The 20,418-nt window shown below is 41.2% G+C and overlaps 1 protein-coding gene across 1 annotated transcript; it reads right to left on the reverse strand.

Annotated features, from left to right (window-relative positions):
• Positions 1-4,664: 4,664 nt before the first annotated feature.
• On the reverse strand, positions 4,665-20,051 carry LOC117540754 (DDB1- and CUL4-associated factor 1-like). Its single transcript, XM_034207567.1, has 25 exons — positions 19,844-20,051; positions 18,276-18,396; positions 18,093-18,169; positions 17,927-18,000; positions 17,709-17,822; positions 17,112-17,249; positions 16,356-16,946; positions 15,906-16,007; positions 15,658-15,816; positions 15,020-15,199; positions 13,849-14,058; positions 13,598-13,767; positions 13,336-13,460; positions 12,762-12,997; positions 11,135-12,210; positions 10,849-11,047; positions 10,611-10,693; positions 10,172-10,256; positions 9,853-10,086; positions 8,958-9,051; positions 8,484-8,588; positions 8,240-8,313; positions 8,026-8,121; positions 7,660-7,933; positions 4,665-6,007 (listed from the first exon to the last, which is right to left on the reverse strand). Exons 2-25 carry the CDS (start codon positions 18,386-18,388, stop codon positions 5,952-5,954), a joined length of 4,665 nt encoding a protein of 1,554 aa, XP_034063458.1. The 5' UTR covers positions 18,389-18,396; positions 19,844-20,051; the 3' UTR covers positions 4,665-5,951.
• Positions 20,052-20,418: the final 367 nt, after the last annotated feature.

Genomic DNA, 20,418 nt, shown 5'->3' on the forward strand with positions numbered 1-20,418 from the left:
ATTTGGTTATTTTCCCTCCGGTAGAGAAAGCCACATTATGTCGATATCGTGAGATGATGCTGCTAGAAAATGAGAGCTGAAGGCTACAAATGATCCTGGCTGCTCAAACATGGGACTACATGTCTCGACCGAAATCTCTGTCCTGGCGTCTGTGTGTGTGCAGGGGAGAGGAAGGACCATGAAAGCACCGATATATCCTCTCTATTATGTTCCGGCGTGTGTCTCCAGTCTGATGCAGTCTCCGTGTCCACCTAATGTAACGCGCGCACACACACATACACACTCGCGCAGGCAGGCACGAACGCTCGCACGCACACGGTGAGCGGTTTTCTCGTCTCCAGTAAAAAGGTGTTATTGCAGCCGAATTTAAAGTGGAACAAAGATGCTTCTTTTCCGCGAAGATTATTTATTTAATTTCTTAGTTTTTTCTCTCTTCTCCTTTTTTCCTCAGCCAATCGCTCAGCTCCAGATGATCCGGCTGCTCAGGCAGCGTGCACAATCAATCGGTAATTAGGAGGTAATAGGTCGCGATATCGTTCCGCGGTCAGAACTGTCGAGATGCTTCAAGAAAATACTGAGAAAGCTGCAATATAACATAAGCTGCGCCATCTTCATGGTCGTCACATGACTCGTTTTGTCAACACTGATGTGTCAAGCATTTGCAAATATATGCTCTCTCTCGATAGAGAGAGAAGAGGAGGAGAGAGAGTACGAGATAAGCAGAGCTATAGAGGCGCGAGAGAGAGTTAAGCTATCTCTCTCTTCTCTCTCTAGCCTCTCTCTCTCACTCGCTATCTCTCTCTCTCTATCATAGCTCTATCTCTCCAAGCTCTCTAAGCTAATCTGTCTCGTATTCTCTCTCTCTCTCTTTTCTCTCTCTCTCTATTCTGCATGGCCGTTGCATCCATCACAACAGCATTTTTCCTCTTGCTAGTAAGCTGGCTGGCAGTCTGCCTTTTTTTGATTGGATGCATAGCTTTGGGAGTTGTTGGCCATAAAGTAGCTCCCGGTGTTACGGATCAGACCATGTGGGGAAGCACCTCCTGGTTGAGTCATTTCAAAGAAACAGACCCACTACCGGTGATGCTTTGTCATAGTGCAGTCATGCTCCCACACTGATTGGATGCAACTAATTCCTAAAGGCCACTTTTCCATTTGGATTTGATTGATAGGTTGGACAAACAGTGGATTTATCTTTAGACCTACATCACAGGACAACAGGCTGCTTTATAGATGACATTCACGTAAAATAAACGATGGATTTTGAAAAAATACAAATGCATGTTGTGGATTAATGAGCTGTTAACATGATGTGTGGATATGACCTTGATCATGTTTTCTTCTTCTGAATTTAATATGAAGGTTCAGTTCGGTACTTAAATTGAGTACGTTTTTTGTATACTGTACATTATATGTATATTTGTTTTATTATATTTCCACATGTGATGGTTTAAGTTATTTGTAAGCCTCCAAAATGTTTTGAAGAACATTCTAGTTGTGAACTGTCTCGATATTAACTTGTTCATCTTTTGTTGTCTTAAAACTCAAATAAATACTGTATTCGGCCTTAAGCTCTCACCACATCTCGCCAGATACGAGGAAACAACTTGTTTGTCAGGTTTGACTTTTAATGACATACTGTATACCGGATGTGATGCAATGAATTTAGTTGAGTTGACTTTATGGCGTAGTAAGTGAGTCACTGCTGGTAAAACAGTCTGTGGGGAAATAATGAACATGACGCATTCACTTTGCTCTGAAGCTTAAACCTGCAGAGTTAACAATACGTACCAAAGTGACCTAATTATTCCAGTAAGGCATATAACATCCTATCCTTATATTTGTGAACGTTCCAGGAACGCAATTTATGTTCTGTGTTGAAAATGTCCCTCAGTCCCCGAGACCTTGATTTAAACATGTGAACAACAGCATGATGTGGAAAGAGAACATAGAGGCTGATGTTTTAAACCAGATGGATAAACAGTTTTATTCCTAAAACATGTGTTATACAGTATTTCACCCATTGCTCAACGCACGTCTGGTCCATTCAGTGTAATAAGCTGTCTTGTCCTATACACAAGGCCATCATGAGTAGAAGAATAGAGTAATTTGGTGAATATTGAGCGTCCAGTGAGTTTGATGTAGTGTGGGAGGGAGGGCAGTATTCAGCAGGGTAATTTCTCTCCATCATAGCGATGCTGTGACTGACTCCCATCTGTCTATTACTTCAAGTGGAACACTGTGGGCGGTGTTCCACTCACATACATAAAGCTGAAGGAGAGTGGGGTGTTTTTGAAAGCTAAATATGCATCCCAGCTAATAAACATTTGAGAGAAAATATAAAACGTGCAAAATAACAAGCAACTATCCTTGCTGAACATCTGGTTAGGTGACACGACAGCATACATGTTAAAGCTGGCACAAAGGACATATTATATAATTAAAGATTTGAAAAGGCCTCATGCACTTGTCATTTTCTGACAACATTACACTTGCTCGGCTATTAGCAGAGGTCACATTTAGCTGCTGCTCTGATGCAGCAGCACAGGACGAGACACCGGTTCCTTGCAAACAGGGATTGCCTAATACAGTGAGCTATCTGTTTCTACACTCCCAAAGCTAGCAGGCAATAAGAGCCAGCCGAGGAGGTAATAAGAAGCACGGCCTACCAACTCATCCATCACCTGCAAACACACACATTCTTATTTCTTTACTCTTCTCAGGATCATACATTTCATGCGCTCGCTGTACAAACAATCGCTGTCTGTACACATGGACACACACACAAACACACATGCTCAATTTAGAAAACATATTTGATCCTATTTTAATGTGGTGTTTTTTAAATGGGTCTTGTGACTATTTTAATAAGATCTATTAATAACTGTGGGGGAGGCAACGGGAACATTTAGTGGCAAATCCCTGCATGCACCATTCAACCATCAAGTGACCTGAATAATGTCACGTTATGGTAAATGTAAGGTATCTTAACACTTAAAGGGCAATAAAGATATCATTAGTTACATGGAAAGATATGAAACATAACAAATATATGATTGAAATGTATATGCAAACTCAGCTGCTGGTAATTATTAAAGAAAATGTCAACCGTCATAGTTTCTTTATAAAATAACGCCAGGTAAACTATACCCTCATTTTATTGGACGTAATTTAACGTAACTAAATTGTTATATATAGACTATGATTTTTGCCTTAATGGTCAATTAACATATTATCATAACCTCTATCTAATAAGGTAATTCAGTTTTGCAAGAGAGACCTGAGTACAGCAGGAGAAAGCGAGCAGATAAGACACAAACCGAAAAAAGCCTGACACACAAAAACAAACCTATCCAATTGGACCAGACTTTTAGGTGCTTACGTCCTTTGTAATTAATTCCAATTATTTGGCCCAAGCACTTGAAGGCTGATCCATCCAGTATTTACTCGAGCTCTATCAGGTGTTAGCCAGTCCTGTGATCTGGTCTGATGAACAGTAGCTATCATTTGAGACGAGATGTGATTGGAGGATACATTTACAAACAGTAGTATGGTGTAGTTTTAGCATGAATGTGCAGGATACCTTCATTGTCAAGCACAGACATGACGGTAAAATATAGGAACGCCAATTTGTATTTAGCGATTCTGTGCCAACTATGAGAAGAGTGCTAACTAAGCAAATTCCCTTATACTTCAATTTCAGACGTTTAAGTAGATGGACATGGTTTAATTTAAAGATGAGCCATGTAGGAATTCATAAAACTGTGTCATCTGCACATGTCTTGATGCATTGAGAGAAGCGTGGCCGGCTGATCTGAAAGTACATTTTACAGCTGAGTGCTCAGATTATGCTCAATACTACACTCCAATATGTACCGGCCATGGCCTGATTCAATTTAAGGCGGCACGCGGGACTTCATCTGTCTAAAGTCTGAGTGTTTCCATCTATTGATGATTCTTGTAATGTATTTAAAATTCCACAGTGAAACAAAATAATACATTTGGCTTTTCTAACTTTCAGGTTACTGGTCCTCCATCTTTTATGCTGCATCTAAGATACTAGAAAAATGAATCTATCCAAATCCTCTTACAGACAATTCTTTGGCATCCAACGTCAATCATCATAATCTAAAATAGTAATTGATTATGACATTTACCGTTTTTGTGGTTTTATATATATATATATATATATATATATATATATATATTTATTATTATACTTGATTTTGTTATTGGAGAGAAAAAAGCAAATTAAATAGTTTTGCTGCATTTTGTATACAACATTTTTTTTATGTGAAAACTAATAAAGTGGGGAGATATGAATCACCATCTGCATAAAATAGTATAATTCTGTATTTGAATAGAATTATGTTTATTGATTGAAAATAATAATGAACAAAGAAAGAATCTGTATCGCATGTATTTGGTCATTTAGAGGGGGGGTTTGATGTGAGACTTAGTACAGATTGATTCTTCTATCAGTTCAAAGTTCCTTCAAGTTTAAAAGATTGACCTCACCGCTGCCCATGCTTGAAGGGACCTGATGTACTGATGAAGTTTGTGTGTTATTTAGACCCTGATATCGGCGCCAGTTTCAGCATTCACTTGTTTTACCCATGTATAACAGCATCATGCACATGTCATTAAAAGACGCACACAAAAGATAATTTTGCGGCTTTATTTATAGTAAAAATACTTTAGATACATACAAGCTGTACATAAACTGTTTGAGGAAAACATCACAGTCTTCTTATGGAAAGGAAAACAGGTCAAATGCACTGATACAAGGCAAAGAACATGAGAATCAATGTTTGCAGTGCTTTCAAAAAAGTGTGCAAGTGAAAGGCATTTGTTTCCACAATGTTAAGTTTGAAGCTTCCTGTCACTCCGCCCAGAAAAAAAATTACATTTGAAAGGAAAATATTTAGCTGAATTCTACCACCATCTGTTATTTCCCAAGTATTTTTTTTTCTCAAGATTTAGCAACGTCGATTTGATCCTGTAACATAAGATTAAGTAACATTTTTGCTGTGTGATTAGACTTGTGGCATTATCACCAGCACCATGCCCTGTAAATCTTTTTAAGAAACATCCACTAAAGCCAAACTAATAAAGCCTTGTACAATAAAACAATGGTGGTGAGCCGAAAAAGCCTCTTTATGTCCATCATGTTCTGAAAGTGTGTCAACGTTTTGTTACAGTGTGCACACTAGTTAGTTTCCTCAGCAAAGCAAGAGCACCAAGATGATTTCTCTACATACTGAAATCAGAAGGAGACGCTCACGAATGGCACTGCTGTGGGTGGCGTTTTGGTCGTTGGTTTAAGGTGAAAAATAAAAACCTGGAGGCGAGTTTGACGCTTCATGAACCTTCAGCAACATGTTTGTGAATTGCATTAGCTGCCTAACTCGATGCTTCATTACTTTTTGGTGATGAATCCTGGAAGTCTGGCAAAATACACATTGGAGAGAGCTTTATATCCTATGCCACACAAATGCAGACCCTCAGTGGTGCAATGTAAGCCTTCTCCCCTACGAACACTAATCTGTGACCAAACAGTGAGGGAATCAATTTCAAATGAAGGGGCTCTCTTAAAAAAGTTGCAAATGAGATCAAATATAAAACTTTTCTTCACTGCATCCGAGCACTGGCCACTTCTTCTCTTTTTTTTATAAAACTATATCGTATACAATCATTTTTGCCCACTAGTAAGTCAATTTGAGTGTGCATTGGTTTTTCAGCCCTCCATCTCTATGAGATTGTTCTTCCTTTGTCTTGTCACTCAGAGTGCAGACACCCACTGTTTCAAACTGGCAGTGCTCCAGGCTATCTCCCACCTTATCTGCTGATATTATCCTCTTTTCTTGCCTCCTGCTCTGCAGCGGACTTGTCTATGAGGCAGAAGTCTTGACATGATGCCCGGTTCCTTGGTCCCAGGCGCCAGCGGCTCCTCACTCATTCAGGGATAAGATGATGTCGTCCTCAAGGTCAGAGATGTCGGTGCTGTCTGTTTGTGGGACAGGAAAAAAAAAAGGCAGATTTAGAAATGTGGGAGTACATAGACGCTTTCTCTGTCAGTCTTTTGAATAAACCAAGACAGCAGTTTTTAAATTCCACTGGGAAAGACAACATTTCCTCAGAGTGACCAGACAAGCAAGAAAACACAGAAACTGGACCAAACAGCAGCTTTGATCACTCCTTTAGCTGACACTGCAGATTAGGACACCATTCTTCTAATGTAGCTTAACTTATCCTGGTTTAACATGCTGTTATCAGGCTAAGGGATCCTGGTAATTCTCCTGCAGCTGAGTGGGTACTTTAAACACAGATAGAGGGTGTCTTTGTTAATCCTATAAAATAGTTCACTTTTATTTTAAAAGGCACATGAGTAGAGTTAAAACCAGGATCAGCTTCAATATAGTTGGCTCAGTGCTTATAATACAAGGATCATTTATTGCCATTGTCCAACACAAAATGCAGCTATAGTCCAAAAGAATGCAAAAAAGAGAGTCCTGGAGAATGGCTTCAGGATTCTCACAGCCTGAGGAGGAGAGAAGCTGCTCTGTAGTCTGGCAGCAGATACTTCTGTTTCTCTGTAATATCCTTTGAGCTCTTTGCAGGCCCTTCTCACCGATATTACTGATGCTCAATAAATGGGTTACTACTGGTCATTCCAGTCCGTACGTTTTCCAGTCAGAATGCTTTCTATCGCTCCTCTGTAAGACTTAACAGGTGAATGTTCCCACATTTCGTTTAGCACTTACATGCAGTAGGTGTGTTGGGAAGCCTCCCAGCATTCATGTGGGCAGCAGCTTGATGGACATTTATTATTGTGTCTGGTGTGGTTTTGTTTTAAGTCATGCGCTGCTCATTTCAGGGTTTTCACAAAATTCCTAAAGGTTTTGGGCTTAAATCATGGTTCACCTAAAGAAAGTCATTTATGTTGTACGTCTTTTATATATGAATATGTGTCCCCGGTGTGTCAGGGAACTCACCAAGTGTCAGAAAACACAACCCTCTCTCTTTTCCTCCATACCCAAATCTCTAAAAACGGGCTGCAGCGGATCTGATATAGATTTGAAATTGTTCTGACGTCAGAAACGGGGAGCTCCGCCTATATGGGAAACTCTCCACCTATCAGGGGAATGAGAGGTTGCCGTGGCATGATAACAGCATGGTAACATGACGCTCGTGCCTCGCCCCCCTCCTTTGCAGGGGGGCGAGGTCAGCTGCAGCTCATTTGCCACAGAATCAGCCCTTGCACAAACAGGGCTGGAATAGAGCAAATAGAGTGAAATGAGGCATGGCTTAAATACAGGATCTGTTTGGTATTTTGAAAAAAAAACTTCACAGACATGTTTTATATAGGTATGGCCTACAATATATTATTCAAATATAGCATGATAGGTCCACTTTAAGTTTAATCATGTACTGTTGCAGATTTAGGCTTAAGGTCATGCTCTTCTGACATCATCGGCACAGCCGGTTTTGAAAAACTGAGAAATCCACGATGAACAAATCCTCTACAGTGAAATCAACATGATTACCCACTTACGAAGAACACGTTCAGGACAAAGAAATATGTAGAAACAAATACATAACTTAAAGTATTAGTGGGAAAAAGCATATTTTCATAGCTTGCATTGATAAACCTCTCACCATTGTCTCCATCCAGATCAACATCTTCATTATCAGAATCTTCCTCATCATTGTCATCCTCATCGTCGTCGTCCCCAACGTCGACATCTTCTTCGAGAAGGCGAGCTACCTCTTCATCAGAGGGAGAGAACTCCTCATTCCCATCATCCTCCTCTTCATCGTCCTCATCCTCTCCACCGTTCTCATTGTCTAGCTCGGCGATAAGAGGATCTGTATCGATGTCGTCGTCTGAGTCGTCATCGTCATCGTCGTCTTCATCCTGATCGTCATCCTCCTGGTGCATGGATGACAACAAAAAAAATGGTTAAACTACAATTCATTTACATTTGTAGAATCACTGCAGAATTAAAAGAACAAAATTAAAACCTGATCCTCCTCATCCTCCTCCTCTTCCTCTGCGAGTCTCTGCCGGCCGACTTCGTACAGCCTGCACACGGTGTCGGTGTTTACAGAGTCTTGGTTCTACAGGACAAGCAGGAAAGGGAAAGGAAACTGAATTATCCAACATATTTTTAAGACACATACATTATCCCAACCTTTAGCAAAAACTAATTGCATTTCAAACCCATATTTTATTTACCTCAATCACAGCTAGGTAGCAGTCTTTAGTATCGGTGCAAAGGTCAAATATGTTCCTCTTGACATCGATGGTGGCTGAGAAGAGAAGGAATGAGAAGTGTCAGAAGTACATTTATAATGTTTTTAAGATATATATTAAGTAACTGCCAACTAATATAGTAACAAATAATCACAAAAAAAGACCCTTAATTATCACGAACACCTTTAAAGCTAAATTAATGTAAGGTGAGTGCAGGACGCCTTACCGATGGGTTTGTAGTCTGTGGCATTAAAGGTCCTGAACGATGACCCAAATGGACTTTTCATCTGCACCTCCATCATGTCGTCTTCATCGTCAGCCTGCAACATTGCTGTAAAACCACAGAGTCAGAATATGAGAGTAAATACAAACTGTGCACAGCGATCTGGTTCGGACTTCTGAGAGCTCTAGCAGTCGTTGTACGAGCGGAGCCTTTGCGGCGCGCCCATGTTTCCTCCTGTGAACCAGCTGCTTCTGTCTGTTGTCCAACACAGAGCCTTCTGCCCATATGGCTACAGTGAAAACACACACACACACACACACACACACACACCTCTACGGAGTCTATTCACACCTCTCTTCAAATACACACAAGTATTTTACTCAAACCTTTCACACACTTGCACTGACTGTGGAGTGAGATGTAGGCTGGATGCCAAATGCTCTACATTACCCATCATGCACTGGTTTCAGTAATTACCTCCATAGATGACGGTGCCGTTGTTGTTGAAGACTATTCTGCACTGGTCCAGAGCGGGCACTGTGTGGAGGAGGTGGAAGGTCCGCAGATCCCACTGAAACTCAAACTAAGGACCATGACACTCTTTTTCATTTGCATCAACTTAATCTGCTACACATTTAATAACACGGCGATTAAAACCACCCCCTAGGTAATGAAATCAATTATTACAGTAAAAAAATATGTAATGTTCAGCAGTGAAATAAAACTAATTCAACTAGAAATTAAAAAACGAATACAGTCATTTTTCTGGTTTATGTTCCAATGTATATTCATTTCTTTAAATGCAATGTTAATCATTTGAAGTACAAAAATGCAATCACTTTTTATTAAATGGTGTAACATTAAAACATTTGGGGATGTACTCGTATACATTTTTGGTCGAGACTTAAATATCTCAACAGCTACTTGATGGCTTGCAATGACATTTAGAACGGATATAACTTTGGTGATTGCTTCACTTAGTGCCATCATAAGAGTGATTTCTTTAGTTTTGTTTATGACATTAAACCTTAAAATAATAACATCCCCATCAGCCTCAGTTCTACTTGGTGTTTTGTGCTAGTTAGCAATTGTTAGAATGCTTACACACTTAACTAAAATGGTGGAAATTATAAACAATAGACCTGCTAAACATCAACTTGTTAGCATTGTCATTTTGAGAATGTGATCATGCTAACATAAGCGTTCAGCAAAAAGTGTGCCTTAGTCGAGCCACACAGAGCCTCTAGCATTGCTGTAGACTCTTATTCTTGCTTAATGCAGTTCGGTCGGTTGTTTCCACACAAAAAACTGTTAAGCTTTCCCCTACTGTAGCATACTCTTGTCAACCCAAGTAGTTCACTCTCAAGGATACAATCTCCGTGTTCACGATGACCTCCAGGCCGTTGGGATGGAACACACCGCTGATGTTCATGTTGAACTTGTCAAACTTGTGTATGGCCTGAGCTGAGCGCACGTCCCACAGCACGCCGTCGTTCAGCACAAGGTCGTCTGTTGGGTTGAAGGTGGCACAGTTCCTCTTGTAGTTGTTAGCCAGGTCTGGGTTGTTCAGAGTCAGAGTTACCTGTCCCGTCTGGATGTCGTAAATCTGGCACAGAGAAAAACTGAACGTAAGAATTTACTATTTCTTTCTGTATACATCTTGTTAAAAAGAAAAATGCTGACATACGTACCCGTGCTATATGTTCCTTAGTACCAATGACTCGATCTTGGGAAAGCTTACTGAACTCCACATAGTGGTCGCCCAGAAAAGAATGCCTGAAGAAAACAAGTGCAACATTTTGCACATTCAATCAGAAACATGGGCCAGTAGGGAGTATAAAAGCTATGTGATTAAACATGAATTTCTTAAAGACGCTGTAGAAAAAATCTGAATCCATTGACAGAGTCCTAGTATCGCATTTGTACGGTTGAATGATGCCAAGTGCTTGTGTTCTATAAACTGAAGACTGGCTGTTAATTAAACAGCATGTCTTCTCCTTTTGGCAGCTCCCTCCTTCGACACCATAAAGCTGCTGTAACATGGGGCAGTGAGGACCACATACATGGAGGCAGTGGGATCACAGACAGGCGTAAAAAATGGGTTTAGTCTCTTGTGCAAACATCACTTACTTCATGATGAAGACGGATTTCATGCCCCAGAGCGCGGACAGAGGGTAACTCCAGGAGGCTGACGTTAAGAGCAGAGAGCCATCCTAAAAACACAAAATATGATGGTAAAAGATCTCCTCGATGCATGGTTAAGACATAAATATACTATTCTTTAAAAAAATGAATGTGTCTGATATGGTATAGTCCATTTTATAACACAGCATAACATTTTTATATTCTAGTAGCTCTCTGTACGGACCCGTGAGGGCTCCAGGTGAGTGATGGCTGAACTGTGGCAGCTGTAGCTGGCTTCCTCCTGGCCTGTAAACACATTGTAGAGTTTGAGCTGCCCCGTGCACGTCCCGAGCATCAGGAACCGCTCGCGAGCTGAGAAGGCACAACACATGAATCCACTCTCATCCTCGTCCGCCTCTCTGAAGACGGAGATGGGACGGAATCTGAGAAACGGAAGAATTTAGAAAAATGGTCAAGTATTCGCACAATGTGTTCAAGGGAGGGAACATGAATGTATGAAAGCTACCAACCTGCTGAAGATGAGATGTCTGTCAAAGCAGCCTCCATCCACGCCTCCGTATTTAGGATAGATAACCCGCCGTGTGTGTCGGGATGTAAAGTTGATGGGTGCTTGGCGTCTCTGTTTGGGCTCGGGGCATTGATGGGGGGTGAAGAGAGAGAAAGGCGGGCATGTTGCCACAGGGTTCTTACAGCGCGCATGCTGTTCCCTCAGGTACTCTGTGATAATGCTGTCCAGTGCAGGGGGGGAGGGCAGGTGCCTGTCAAACTGCTTCTTCATGGCCGGACTCTGGCTGAAGGCACCATGGTCAGACTTCTGCCTCAGCACGCGGGGTTTCTTGCAGCTCACCGTAGTACACGGCGCTAGCCTCTCCCGAGAGAAAACGATTCGACCAATCAGTGGGGAGCCGTTGGTACAGGGCGGGACACACAGTGAGGGGAGAGCAGTGGAAGAACACAAGTTGAGTAGTGACGGGGAGGGACGTGATTGTGGATTGCTGCATCCTGGGGAGGACGAATGAGAGGGATGATTTACGAGTCTTAACCCGACACCGTTGGCCAGCCGTGGGGTGCGGGGTAGAGTAGCAACAGGGGAGACAGGAAGGGGGGGTGCGACAGGAGGGAAAGCAGAAGCTGCATGTGAAGAATGAGACAGACATGTCATGGGGAGATCTGCCTCCTTGGTGAGTGTGGTGGCGGTGTCATGAAGGCCTTTGGCAACCAGGTGGTTCCTGATGAGCAGCAGCAGCTCTTTCTCCGGGAAGGAGATCCTGGACTTGGCGACCACACTGGCCCTCTGCAGCCACGCCAGAGACACGTCCGTACCGATCATCAGCGGCTTCCCGGAGATCCTCTCTATCAGCTCGGCTGCAAACTTACAGAACTTGACATGTTCGCTGCGTTTGTCCTGCAGCACAGGCTCCTTCATGAGCTGCTGGATGTGTCCGCTGCTGAACAACGGCAGCTTGCTGATGATCTGTCTGACGGAGGTGGAGCGAGACAGACCCACCAGAGCTTTACAAGCCAACGCTCGGATCTGATCTGCATCCGTGATGGGCATCTTCACCGTCAGCAGGGACAGCAGCACCTACAGGAAAGATGCAGTATGTAAGTAATGTTTTGCCGTATGCTTCTTGCAGCGTTTTGGAACAACGGTTGTCATTTTACAGCCAGACATTTAAATGTATCTGAATCGTAGGCACGATGAAGACATCATTGTGTTATGAAGGGTAATTTGATGCCTAGTGAAGCCACAGCAACAGATTTTAGCGCTGCCTGTGAATTAGCATGTCATTATGTCGGGCCTCTGCAACGTCCCAACTGCAGGTCCAGATGTCCCAAAGTAATATACTGAAACCAATCTCCTGCTGTGCCTTGCATGGCGCCTCTAATGCATTCAGTGTAGAAATGTGTGTATATGTATGTTTTGGTATGTAAAGCTTTAAAACATGTGCAAGGTTCCCAAGATAAATGCCCTATATAAAGCCAGCCCATTTAAAACGGCAGTTCTTAGCAGCACCATCATGATGCACAAAATGTGTTTACAGAATGAGTAGTAAGACTTTTTTCAATATTAACTTTTAGAAATGGCAAGTACAACCTTCCCAAAGGATATAGTAACTGGTGTTATTTATCTACCTTGATGCCATTGTTGGACTGCACCACATTCCACATCTTAGTGAGCACACTCTCGCTGGCTTTGGTCTGCTGAGGCAGGCGGCGGCGGGGGGTTCCTGCGATGAACTTGCCAATGCTGGACACGCGTTTGTCTGGAGCACACACGCAGTTGATGGCGACCTGCAGAGCGGACTTCTGAATCTCGGCATCGTTTACAAACACCTCTCCCTCTGCTACTGCCAGGACTATACTCATTCCTGAGGGGGAAAAAAAGAAATCCTACAATTAAACGAATATCCTTGAACAAAAATAATACATGGAATTGCGCCATCTCTCAGCAGAGCTGGGTACAGGTTTTATGAAATAAACAACAATGAGAATACAAAGACACATTCCACAGATTGTATTCATCATTTTTATACACTACATTTCAGAAAAGGTTACTGTTCATCTTGCTGAAACTGAATGAGTGGATAGATTAGAAATACTGCTGCTAACCCAATGTACTGTATGCTATGGCTTTGTGCCTACTAGTTGGTTACACTTCAATTGTTATTTCCTATCAAATACAAAACAACTGAGTAGCATCACTTACCAACAGTGGAAACAGTGGATCCTCCCTCATCCAGCACAGCAACAGCCTCAGACAACAACATCTGTGTCTTAGGAACAACTGTGAGGATGCTCAGGATGTCCAGAGCGTAACGCACTGTATCGCTCCTAGAAACAAATTCATCATTATATCATCATTGTATTATATTATCGAAGCATTATATCACCACATAACACATCAGAAGTCACTGAGAAGGCGATGGATGAAAGTAGAAGAAGAAATGAGAGTTACTGCTGGTCCATACCTGCCATAATACGTCCTCCAGTCACAGGCGATGGAGATGAGCTGCAGGAGGAGCTGGACGCATGAGAGCTTGTGAAAGACCTCCGCTGGTTCCCAGTACAGCCTGAGAGGACCGTACTCTATCAGGAACTCCATCATTTCCACCACCTGATCTCGGGTATAGCTGACCGCCTGGAAAACGAGAACATAGATAATGAAATGTTTGATAAATACATCTTCCAGTCATTTTAGCTTCAATTTTTCTCTGTGTACCTTATAGTATGGTTGGGAGTGAATGGGGGCTCCACCCTCTGTGCGCTGCAGGGATTGCTTCACCTGCTCCACCTTGATAGCCAGGTGCGCCTCAAAGTACCTGCGCAGGGCCATGCAGGTGTGCTTGGCTGTCTGCCTGCTGGAGAAAATCTCATCATCACTCAGCAGCGCTCCCTGGTCCTCCGGGTTCAGGATCTCCAGCGTGCTGATCTGTAAACAGTGACGTCATATCACTCTTTAGTACAGTCAGCATTTGTTAAGTGGGGATCATTTTAAACTCAAATTGAAAGGTGTGCTTTTTGTGTTATGGTGCTTGATCGTATTAGTTTGTCTCTTGTGTCGTCTCTGTTCTCTTGTTGAGTTTTGTGTTTTTATCCGACATACGTCTTGTGTGTTTGATGTTGAGTTTTCTGCATTTTAACACCAGAACCGCCAACGGGTACATTTTACCCGCAGCTGTTTCTTGATTGTATGTAACTTTTTTTCAATAAAATATTCAAGTCTCCCAGTCCGTGACTTTCCCTGAAAATGTGTTATGTAGCACCCTCTGTTATTAAAAATAACGCCAGCGGGTAATATTTACCTTATAGGAAATGCAGTGATTTTCGCGCTATTGATCTCGCACAAAACATAAACATGACGTGTTGCTATAGCAACGCCTGTCAATAGATAGATAGTTATAGATAGATAGATAGATAGATAGATAGATAGATAGATAGATAGATAGATAGATAGATAGATAGATAGATAGATAGATAGATAGATAGATAGATAGATACTTTTAGCGATATTTTATACTTCATGCTATCTGCACACTAGATATCATATGAAAGCTGAGAGTCCACAGATTATATTGGTATAGGTTTCATCACTGTGCGATCAAAACTCACTGTTAACCCTGTGTTCTAGTATGATACAAATAAATAACATTGTACCTTGAAAATCAATGCATTCTAATAGCGGGTACATTTTACCCGTTGGTGGTTTTAGGTATACAGCGACCCCTGGCGGTTCTAGTGTTAAAGGCCCTTCCAGGAACATTTGCAATTCAACATTGGTTTTAATTGATGTAGTGTGTGGCATTGGTTTATGCTACATAAATAAAGACACAGATGGATATGTTAACACGGTTACCGTGAGGATCACATGCAGCGGTCTGCTGATTTCTTACCAGGTTGACGAGGCGTCGGAGTCCGTCCTGCCTGTCGAAGAGCTCCAGCACGGCACGGAAAGAGAAGGAGATGGAGAAGAACATGGTGGCGTGGCAGCAGCCGGACGCATGTGAGCACTCCAGCAGCCACAGCGTGTAACCAACCACATCTGACAGGATGGAGTGGGGCAACATGCACACCTTCAGAAGGAAGGACACAACAATGAATACAGATATGCACTGCCACTGGAGTAATGCAATACTGAAACAAATCTAGTAGTTGTTCAGATTACTCAGTATTAATGACAAGATCAATATTTTTATGACATTATTTGAGTAGCACTTTTCATGCAGAGAATTATTTTTTTTTTTGTACACAAAAGAAGACATTGTTGTTAATATAACTATAACAGAAGGAACGGACAAGTCTGTTATTGTATCACTACATTATAAAGCAGGCTTCACATTCTTTGAGGTATATGAAAATGTTACAGAGTCCAGATTATATCTCATATCATAATATAATGATATAACACCTTCAACATTTATCTTTTAGCACATACAGTCCCAAAACAAAAATCTGAAAGTAAAATATTATCCAGTTATGACAATGTTATAGATTTCATTGTGTATTTGCAGGATTTGTGTTTGTTTTGTACCCTTTCCATGGCATCCTGGTTATAGGCTAGGTAGTAGAGGCACAGAGACACTCCAGTAGCAGCCATAGACGGTCTGGGGATTTCCAACAACTTCTGAACTCCTCCATGAGCCACAAACTCTGCAGCAAACTTCTTGTGCAGCAGCAGAGAAGCCAGGTACTGCGAGAAGAGGAAAAGAAAATAAGTCAGAAGTGCTCTGCCCTAAGTTTTGACAACAAAGAGGGTCAGCAGGAGTACATCGTTTTTACCTTGAGAGCCTCAAAGGTGAGCTGCACATCATTGGTCTGCTTTAGATCCATATAATGCATGAGCAGCTCACGAGCTCCCATCTGCATGAACACCGCCAGCAGCTGCAGGAGGAGGAGGAATGGGCAATTAAAGACACTTGAATCATGTACATTCACTTTATTATAAAAGCCTATAAATGACTAGCTGCTGGAACTAATGTTTAACATTAAAAAAGAAAACTGCAAGTCTTTACCAAATGTCCTGTATAAACGGAAAATTCACACCACTCTTACAAAGTATATGACCAAGAGCAGAATCATTTATTGAATCAATATCATAAGGAAGACTGACATCTGCTGGACAGTCTGTGACAAGGCATGGCAAATGCATAACAAAGGTTACTGGATAGAGCTAAAACAAAGCACATGTACAATACAATACACTATTCCAGCCAAAGAGAATAGACAAACCTCCTGATATTCTCCCAGAGGGGTGAGGTACTGCAGGATTAGCCTCTGCTCGATTTCGGGGGTCAGAGGGTACAGATGATAGTTGTTGCCAATCACCCAGGGGCTCATCTCCGACCAGCTGCTGTTGGAAAGCTCACTAAAGTTCCTGTCGGGGTCTGGCAAGGAGAAATTTAGCTTCTGTTTTGAGGTCCTGCCGCTCTCCCTATCTGCCTTCCTTTTCAGGAAGCTGCTGCCATCCGACATGCCTTGGTATGTCATTGAACCAGGGGCCGACATGGGCTTCATCATAGTCTTAACAGCAGAGTTGGCACGACTGCTGGTCTTATGAGGGGAGTTGAGTCGGAACGAAAGCTCGTTTTCAGGCTCGATGGTTGAGAAGGCAATTTGGCCATCCTCCTCTGTCCCCTCCCTTTCAGCCCCGTTCCTCCCAGGTGTGAAGGACTTCTCTTCAAAGCTTCCGTCAACAGTCTCTTCGTCCAAAGTGAGCAAAGGCTCACTCAAATTCTTCCAGGGGCTGGGCCGTTTGATTTCCCTTTTATTCTCAGCATCTTTATCCTGGAGCTCACGCAACCGATGCAGCATCAAAGGCACCTGTCAAAGTGAGGCAGTAAAAACAAGTTGATGGAACGTTGCTACTTTACATCACTTGCTAATGATCTAAAGCTCTATCAATTATTGAAATAACCTATCAGTATGTATTTTCATATTGTATGTTAATTAAAACAAACATTTGGGACCGCAGTATTCCCTACTGACCAACACAGAGTTCTCCTCCCTGTAGTTGGCTGCGATGTCCTGGTTCTCCATAGCACCGGCCAACAAGCCCGTAGCGTAGATCCTGAGCGGCTGCTCGGCCTCCTGAGCCCACTTAAACAGCCTCTCAACTATGCCCTCCTGAGAAGAGCCAACACAGCGGAAGGTTGAAATGCATATAGAAACACAACTTTGAACTTTTTGAAACTACTTTATGACTCAACAAAACTACCGGGAAATCCTCATTTTACCTTGTGCCCTATTCCATTATCAATTGCTATAGGCTAGGTACATTTAAAAAGTAATACCACAAGTGAAAATAAGAACTTATTCCTTTTTATCTTACTCTACTTTGTTGCTGTTATGGTCTACTTTATTATTTATTCAATCATTCTAAACAGAAATCTATATTACTGCCTGTAGAAGGCATGTGCACATGTATTATGTTCTTTAACCACTAAACCGAGCATGCTGAATATGCATCTGGGAAACTATAAGAACATCACAGGACAATATCACAAGTGAAATAAATTAAACTTGTTGTTTGAACAGAGAAATTAAAAATGCTTTAGTCTTTTTATTAGATAATAAATCACCCACCTTTTCCTGAAAGACAACAGCCGTCTCCAATCCAGGCATGATGTTCTGAAGCAGGCGGCATGCTGCTGCATTTAGGGGAAATTCTCTGCTGGTCATCACGTAGCTATTCACCAGCTACAAAAGAAGAAAAAAGGAATGAAACCCTTTCTAACTAAGACGCTATAAATTGTCACTTATATTGCATAAAAACAGTCTTGGTTGAGTCCCTCCATTCTTACTGTGTTCATAAAGTCATCATTCTTGAACAGGATCTTGAGCAGGTGCCCCAACACACATTCTGGATCAGCTCTCCCTAGTGGCCAAAAGGGAAATGTCAAAAACATAAACAATATTCAAATCTCCAGTTATCTTCACATTATGATATTTTTTTGTCTTCTTTCATACCAGGGTGTCGATCATCAAAAGGGTCGGGGTCCGCTTTGTGGTATTCCTCTGTCTCTTTCTCAACAAGCTCTGAGATTCTGAAAGTTACAGCACATCAATCATTTACAATCTTTAAGTCGGCTACACATTAGAACTACATGTGTTGAACTAACTAATCATACAGGCTTTTACTAAACCACTTACTTGGTGATGATGTTAACCAGCTCCTGTGTGCTGCCTTGCTGCTCCCTCTCCCACTGTTCCAGTAAAGCAGTCAGCTCTGCCTTGGAGTCCACGCTGGCAGACGCCGACGCCATAGCGCAGCCTGTCAGGGTAGCATGCAATTAGTATGTATTTATTTCATTAATAAATCAGTGGCTGCATGTTACCAAGTACATTACTCAAATACAGTAATTTGGTACAAATGTAAGGTACTTGTACTGTACCATTTTCTTATTATATAATATTGTATTTGTTCTCATACATCTCAGAGGTAAATATATTACTTTATTACATTTATCGGACAGCTTTAGTTGCCAAATTATTTTCTTATTACAATTTTGCATCCTCTTCCCGTAGTTAAAACAAAATGATGTATAAAATGAAGATTCTCCTAATTCTAGAAATAAAGAAAGTATTTTTTTTTTAAACAACTGGAAAATGCCTTGTCACAAAACTTAAAAAGTTTAGAGATATGAGGTTCTCAGAGAACAGAAATGTACAACAGATTATGATATATGATAATATAGATTATGATGAATTTCTGCCGATAAAATTACGCAACAGTTTACAAAGGAGTTAAATATAGCAGGAGCTTTGACCTCTACAGCAGTAAAATGAATGTAGCAGTAATAATAAAATCCCCAAAAATAATATATGTAACATGAGTAAATTAGTGATCACTACAATATAATAGAAAACCACTGCAAGGGAACATTTTGCTGATCAATTACTTCTTTAACTTCTCATACTTAAAGTACATTTAGCTGATTATTCTTAACTACTTAAACATACAGTAAGTGAGGTTCTTAATACAACGCTTCTACTTCTAGTACAGTATTTTCAGAGTGTTATTATTACGTTGAATTAAGTAAAACATCGCAATACTTCTTCCATCACTGTTAATTATTTACAATGTATCCAAACGTAACCGCAACTCCAAGGGATGATAACAATGTATGACCTAAAATATTATTAAAAAGTAGAATAAATACCACAGAGGTGCATGAAAACGATTAGTTCGCTAAAATCAGGACAACAAAGAGAATAGCAGAGTTGCTCTCCATCGCTTCACTGAAGTCAAACAACAGAGTGCAGGTGCAGTTGTCCTCCAGGGACTGAAACTGTCAAACACACAGATCTGATACTTTTAATGTTAGCATATATAAAGAAATATATAAACCTACTTTCGGGAACAGCCTATTCACTTTGCGTGTTTGAATATCCTACATTCACATACAGCTGATACTCACTGTACAAGGCAGCAGCCAACTCAGACTCTGCCTGTTGCGGTGTTTGGCTAGCTAGACTGTGGCTAAACAAGGAAGCTAATATACTTAGCCTGCAAGCGACGATCTTTAAAATGGCCACTTTTAAAGTCCAGTGCAATAGTTTACATTACGCCTGAGCTGTCCTGACATGAACAGCCTATTTGGTCAGATTCATATCATAGTCAAGCACCCAGACCTGCCTGTGCATGTAACCTAAGGCTAGCACTAGTAGCTAACAGCATCACAGGTAAACCAGGCTACTTAGCTAGCATGCTAACTTACCTCGTTGTTCGCTCAGTTCTTCCTCGGTTTTAGCGAATTTTCCAAGACTGATATCAGTCCAAACTTGGTTTCTCCTTGGTGAATATCTAGGTACCGACCACTGTTTCAAAGCCAAAGCTTAAAATGCTTTAGTGTAGCTTTGTGTTCACGGTTTATTATCATTATGGCGAACACGTTCCTCACGTCATTTCACGAGCGACAGTCCACTTTTAATGACGAAACGATTCAATAGCAAAACATTGCGAAATATCACAACTGTCTAATTATAAATGACTACCAAAAATTATCATGTTTAAACTTGCACGATAGTTCTTCAAATATATCAAAACCACTTGATGTGGACTGCTAATGTTGTCAACTGATTAAATAAGATGTATGTTATTTATTTTCGTTTTATACCAACTTGTACTTTTTGGCTAAATGTCTGCCATGTATTTTCCAATTATTTTTCCATTTATTTTAAATTATTGTTCACTTACTCTTCTACCAAAGCAGATGACTTAGTCCGTTTGATTGTATTACTTGCAAATAAATGAAACAAAAAGGAAATCAACAATACATTGCATCAATCCTAT

The sequence above is a fragment of the Gymnodraco acuticeps genome, unplaced genomic scaffold, assembly GCF_902827175.1.
Source record: "Gymnodraco acuticeps unplaced genomic scaffold, fGymAcu1.1, whole genome shotgun sequence".
NCBI classification, from domain to species: domain Eukaryota; kingdom Metazoa; phylum Chordata; class Actinopteri; order Perciformes; family Bathydraconidae; genus Gymnodraco; species Gymnodraco acuticeps.